At 31.7% G+C, this 5,918-nt stretch overlaps 1 protein-coding gene across 1 annotated transcript in view; it reads left to right on the top strand.

Annotated features, from left to right (window-relative positions):
- The window catches only part of LOC111639379 (plexin-B-like), a 27,373-nt gene extending 22,367 nt beyond the window's left edge, over positions 1-5,006 (top strand). Inside the window, exon 2 of the mRNA XM_023385256.1 lies at positions 3,751-5,006. Coding sequence (XP_023241024.1) covers positions 3,751-5,005 — 1,255 coding nt within the window. The 3' untranslated portion in view covers position 5,006. The remainder of the gene's footprint in view (positions 1-3,750) is intronic.
- The last annotated feature ends 912 nt before the right edge of the window (positions 5,007-5,918 follow it).

Raw genomic sequence — 5,918 nt, 5'->3', positions numbered from 1 at the left:
ATATATATATACTGTATATTGTTAAAGTTCGTTTTTCCATGTATATGTACTGTACAAATATTTTATACATATTTTAAAATATTTTTAACATATGTATATACAGTATATGTCGAGCATTTAAAAAAATATTTTAAAGCCTTTTTGCTACAAACTTTTATAATATTTATATAAATTGTTGAGAAAGAAGCGTTCGATGATGAAAATTTAAAAACGCAGAGCAAAATATTTTTGATTTTATAAGAGTCAAATTAAATTGATTATTTATAATTGATAATTTGTTTAATACATATGCAATATAACTTATTATTAGAGATGAAGTTTAATGCGAACATATTCCATCAGTTGTTGATCTAGAGCAGTGTTTCTCAACCTCTAACGAATCGTCGCCCCCTTCAATAAAACCATTACGTAGTATCGCCCCCTTTACTATAAATTCCGATGCCGAGGGCTAAGGCTAACGCCAAATTCGTACTGCATTGAATAGACTAGTGACTAATATAATGTTATTTGTTTAATTATTGTACGTTATAACGAATAAAATATCTAATTATTCTTAATATAATGTTTTACTATATCGCCCTCAAAATATAAATTGTTACTAATCGCCCCCTCAACATGGAAAAACGCCCACATGGGGGCGATATCGCCCCCGTTGAGAAACACTGATCTAGAGAATGAAATGATTTTTTATTTTTCCTATTTTAGCATAAAATTAATATAGGCTATTTCACTAGCTAATAATATAAGAAATAAGTTTTTCCATCAGATGATAACACCTAAGTTGTCATTTAAAATTTTCTGAAAATCTCTATAAATTATGTAACATACGACGACTTTTTACGTTCTCTTTCAAAATCGATATTACAAATGTTCACATCGTTATTCACTGATTAAAACTCAGTTATATTATCGATTCAACTTTCGTGAATTTTATTTGATTTTTTTCAAATACTCTCGCAAATCACTTATTCTTAAAATTGCATTATTCTGTTTAAAATGTATGAAGAAAATATTCACCTTTATCAAATCCTATATTACATTGAAAGCTTTTTTTTATCAACTATATAAGGACTATTAATGATAATCTGTATAGTCTGCGATCATGTTAAATATTTTGGGGTGTGAAATTAAATTGTATCTTCTTCGTATTCCTGTCCATCCCTCTTAACCAGCTTACCTCTGTGTAGTTTCAGATTGCTTTCCAACCAGACACACATGTATAATAGGACAAGCTAAGGGAGGAAACTACATTCTATAAGTGTGTTTTCCAGACGGACAGGCAATCTCCTGCTGTATGCAGGCATATGTCCCGAAGCCACACGCTCGAAAAATCTTTCTAAAGCTCCCTGTTTTAAAAGCAGCCACATGTCTTTCAAAAACGCAGCCATTCTATAATATTCTCCTTCTTTTATATAGTAAAACTGTCACAGCCTTGGGCAGAGCGATAAGACGGTGGTTTAATAATATTCCTATTGGTTGGCTTATAAACTTCTATTCACTTGTGCCAAGACATTATGTCGTTCGCACTTTGCTTCTATCTTTCTTCGTCTATTCAACCTATAGGTATCTTACACTGGTGATTTTATTACAGTTTCCCTTCCATCTACACATTCGCTGTGCACAGGACACGCGTCATTGCTCTCCATCCTCATGGCGCCTGCTCGCAACCATTACTGTTGCCAAACGTGCTGCTGAAGCATCTAACGGCAGGAATTGCAATGGTACAATCAAGTGCAAAGTTTGATGATCGGAGGAAAACGTGCAGATTTTTAAGAGAATGTTTAATGATATGTATTATTACTGTTCTATTTTATTTGCTGTAAAAATTGTTAAATCCGAATTAAATCCTGCCTTATAAATTTTTACAGCATAGTAGTTCTATATGAAATGGTGAAAAGAAAATCTATAGAAAATCTAAAATTTGTCAAGATTTTCGTATTTCCAGATTTTAATTAAAGTTGATGCTTTACTCACTATAACATGCTAAAAATTAGAATATTTGTGTTTATTAGCATTTTTAGTCTCGAGTGCAATTTATTAAGTGCTGAAAAAATATGCGAATGAGAAAAATAAAGGATTTTTCCCCCCAATATATTCCATGAAAAGAACATTTGTCTTCTTTGCGTTTAATCTAAAAAAGAAAATTTTGGATCATTCATAATTGGTTTGGGGATCTACATGTATTACAGAATATGTTATTAGCTATTTAAGTTCCTCTGCATTTTTTAAATTAAAAATTTGACTAATAAATCACCAGCTGGCATATTAAAATTCTCAAAGATCTATAGACGATTTTATGGTATCGTATTTAATTTAACAGTCCTCACCTACTTCAAATGCTCCCATTATATCGTTGCCAATTCCTAGCGTTGCTTTCTTTTAGTACTAATGATATCAATCCTGTGATTTGCATATACATGTTTGCATACGCACTTACTAAAGCAAGGGGTAGAAAAGAGGCCGCTATCTCGTATGTCATCTGTCTTGTATGCTATCGTGAATCATGGAGGCTCACCGTTGTATAAATTAACATATAAATGGGTATTCTGGGAGAAAATGAGACAGCCCAACACATTATTGAAATCATTTTGTCTCTACCCTCTCCTCTGACCCCCTCGTGTTCTCTCTCTCTCTCTTCACTGCGATATTTTCTTAGGTTGTCTATTTGAATACCAATGTAAGAAAGTGGATAGTGTCTTTCTCCAGTTGAGTTGGAGTTTGGAGACTTACAAGAAATGTTACACCGAAAACTACCAATACTTAGATTCTCTCCAAGTCATATAACTGTCAAAGTAAACAAACATGAAATGTGCGATGAAGAGCATTCAAGAAACTATGCTTGGAATAATGGTTTGTCATTGGAAATTCTATGGCAAATAATTTGTTAGAAAGCCTAGGAAATTTTGTAAAAGAATAGAAAAACCAATTTGCTAATCTGTTAAAGTGGTGATAGTTGAGGCGTTTATATTTATTGTTAATGGATGCAAAAGCCATTTCTTTAGATTTTTACCTCATACTAAAGAAGAATTTATTTTCTTTTGTACTTTATTTGATGATGTCTAGTATAATCGCCAGACTGTTTCAATTTAATGGAAATATTCGGATGGCATGTCTTTCTCTTCTCTCGCTTACCCGGTATAGAATAATATGACGGTCGAATAGCATGTTTCTAGAAAATTCTGTTTATAACATAATCCCATTTCTTCTAAATAGCTGTAGCCCATTTGAATGTTATAGCTTATGTAATTCCTTTCGTATAATGATCATGAGCAAGTTAGAACTTCTTTAAATGTTCTTTCATTATTCGTACGTCTTTAGTAAGAATCTTTTTCATCCATTACTTTCATTTTAGTCTTTTTATTTTTAAGTTATAATAAATAACTCCATTTATATAATAGTTATTTTTAAAACTGCATTCATAAATATTAGTTTTTACTACATATAAGTATTCCTTAAAATGCTAAGATTTATGAATGTAGTTTTAAATTATACGATAGGTAGGATTAAACATTTTTTTTTTTGGATGAAACTTCTATGAGGTTTTAATGTCTCATTAAAACTTGTTCATATTTCATTTTTAAAATATATTCACAGACCTACTTTGAAATTATATTAATCCAAGCAGTTATGCATTAATTTATACAAGACTCATCATAATTTAAATTTAATTCTCCCTATTTATCTTAAAGTTGTTAATCTTCTAGGAAAAATAAACTTTTTATAATAATAACTTTTATAAATATTTTACAGATTGCATGAACATGTTAACCCATTGAAGACAAAATTGGAGAGAATGGAATCAAAATCCAAAGTTTCTTCGAACCGAAGAAATTGGAAGTGTAAGATTCATATTGATAGATTATGGCTATATATCATGTATCTTCTCCTTATAATCTGGACAGGATATCTTTGTCAAGCTGTACATCAAGACTCGGACATCTATGCATCATATACAACTTACAACGAGACAATCAATTTTACTCATATGGCAATAGATCCACAAACTGGAAGAATATACGTCGGAGCCACAAATTGGCTCTATCAATTTAATTCAAGCCTAGAATTGGAAGCATCTGTACAGACTGGACCAGTGATGGACAACATCCAATGTTTTCCCACAGACTGTAGCGGACAGCAGCTATTTTCTTTAACTAACGTCAACAAGGTACTAGTCATCGACCAAGAGGTCAGAATGTTATTGGTTTGTGGAAGTGTTCATCAAGGTGCTTGCCGAAGACATCATCTCGAAGATATTTCGAATTACGAGGACCTAGTGCCCGTTCCTGTATCATCCAACGATGAAAATTCCTCAACATTTGCCTTCATAGGACCTGCTCGATACGCCGGATATCCATCGAGAGTTCTATACGTGGCTACTACCAATAGTCGTTTAGGACCATATCGTGATATGGTCCCAGCAATTTGCAGTCGAAGTCTTGATCCGGCTCGTCTTTTTACAGTGGTAGAGAAATCTTTCTCTTCAATCGCTCGAGTTGATATAAGCTTTCATCTACGTGATTACTATCTGGTGCATTATGTCTATGGCTTTAGCTCTGGTGATTTTATATACTTTGCAACAACTCAACGTAAATCACATCTGAGAGCTTTGGAGGAATGGGGTTACATTACCCGTTTGTCGAGAGTTTGTATATCAGATGCGGGTTACAACACTTATACTGAAGTGACCTTGCAGTGCCTAGGATCTGATGGAACAGACTATAATCTGTTGCAAGATGCTAGTTTGGTGCGTGCCGGGGCCGATCTTGCTGCTGATTTACATATAGAACCAGGAGTCGATGTTCTCGTTGGTGTATTTGCTGTCAGTAAAGATCATACATATCGTACGTCTCCTAATTCTGCCATGTGTGTTTATGCTGTAGCTGAAGTAGAACAAAGATTCACTGAAAACATCCACATGTGCTACAATGGCAGTGTTCTAACTCGAGATATGGATTACATAGCCGGTGGAATCAATCAATGTCCCGAACCTGGAGTAAGTATTTAAAAAAGAAAAATATTAACTTCATTTTAATTACGTTTATTCACTAAATAGTAATATTTACAACAATTTTTTATTTCGATTTCGATAACGTATATTTTTTTGAAAAATTTATATTTGATATTTTAACTATAAAAATACTTAAGTAAAGAGATTATATAAAATCATACAGAAGAATCTAGAATTAAAAGAAATAATCGAATATCTATACAAGTTTTCAAAAAAAGAAAATATTCTTCAGATGCAGACATATAGGTATTTCAGCATCAAACGTTTTTCGCATTCAAATTGCTGTGTACCTTTTTTTAAAATCCTTGTTTGTGGTTTGCTGACAGTTCGATAATCCTTTGTTTGACTTCCATATAGCTTTGGCATTCAAAGCATGCACTATACCTGAAGAATGTATGATCGATTCTAAGATTCGTTTCACAAACATGAAATATGTAAGACATTTTGTTTGCATAGATTATGTTTTTTCACAATATATTTTCATTTTTAGAGCCGATTCTTCGAAACGAATACTTATTAGTTTGGTCAGGAATAAGAAGTTTATTTATAAAGCTCTTTAAAAAATACAGATTCCTCTGAGATTTATTATCTTTTAAATAAATCACGTTAAACTTACTACTACAATTTTATAGACTTAAATAGTCTTTACACCTACTGAATCTCAAAATTTATTTTTCTTTTTTTTTAACTCTCTTGAATTTTAGTTCTTACTAATATTCAATGAATTTAGTTAATAATTGCTTACTATTTCACTATAGCACAATAATCTTAGATAAAATAAAGTAAAAAAAAATATTTCTTATAATAATATAACTGGGATTTTTATTCATATTTATGATCAATAGACGGGTTATGAAAAATCTGAAAATCTTTCGATTCAGAAATAAACTTTAAAACAATTAAATGGATT

Source organism: Centruroides sculpturatus, unplaced genomic scaffold, assembly GCF_000671375.1.
Source record: "Centruroides sculpturatus isolate CEXI.00-Female unplaced genomic scaffold, Cexi_2.0 scaffold213, whole genome shotgun sequence".
In the NCBI taxonomy this organism is placed as follows: Eukaryota; Metazoa; Arthropoda; class Arachnida; order Scorpiones; family Buthidae; genus Centruroides; species Centruroides sculpturatus.
Note: the sequence above shows the minus strand (reverse complement) of the source record. Positions and strands in the feature narration are given on the sequence as shown.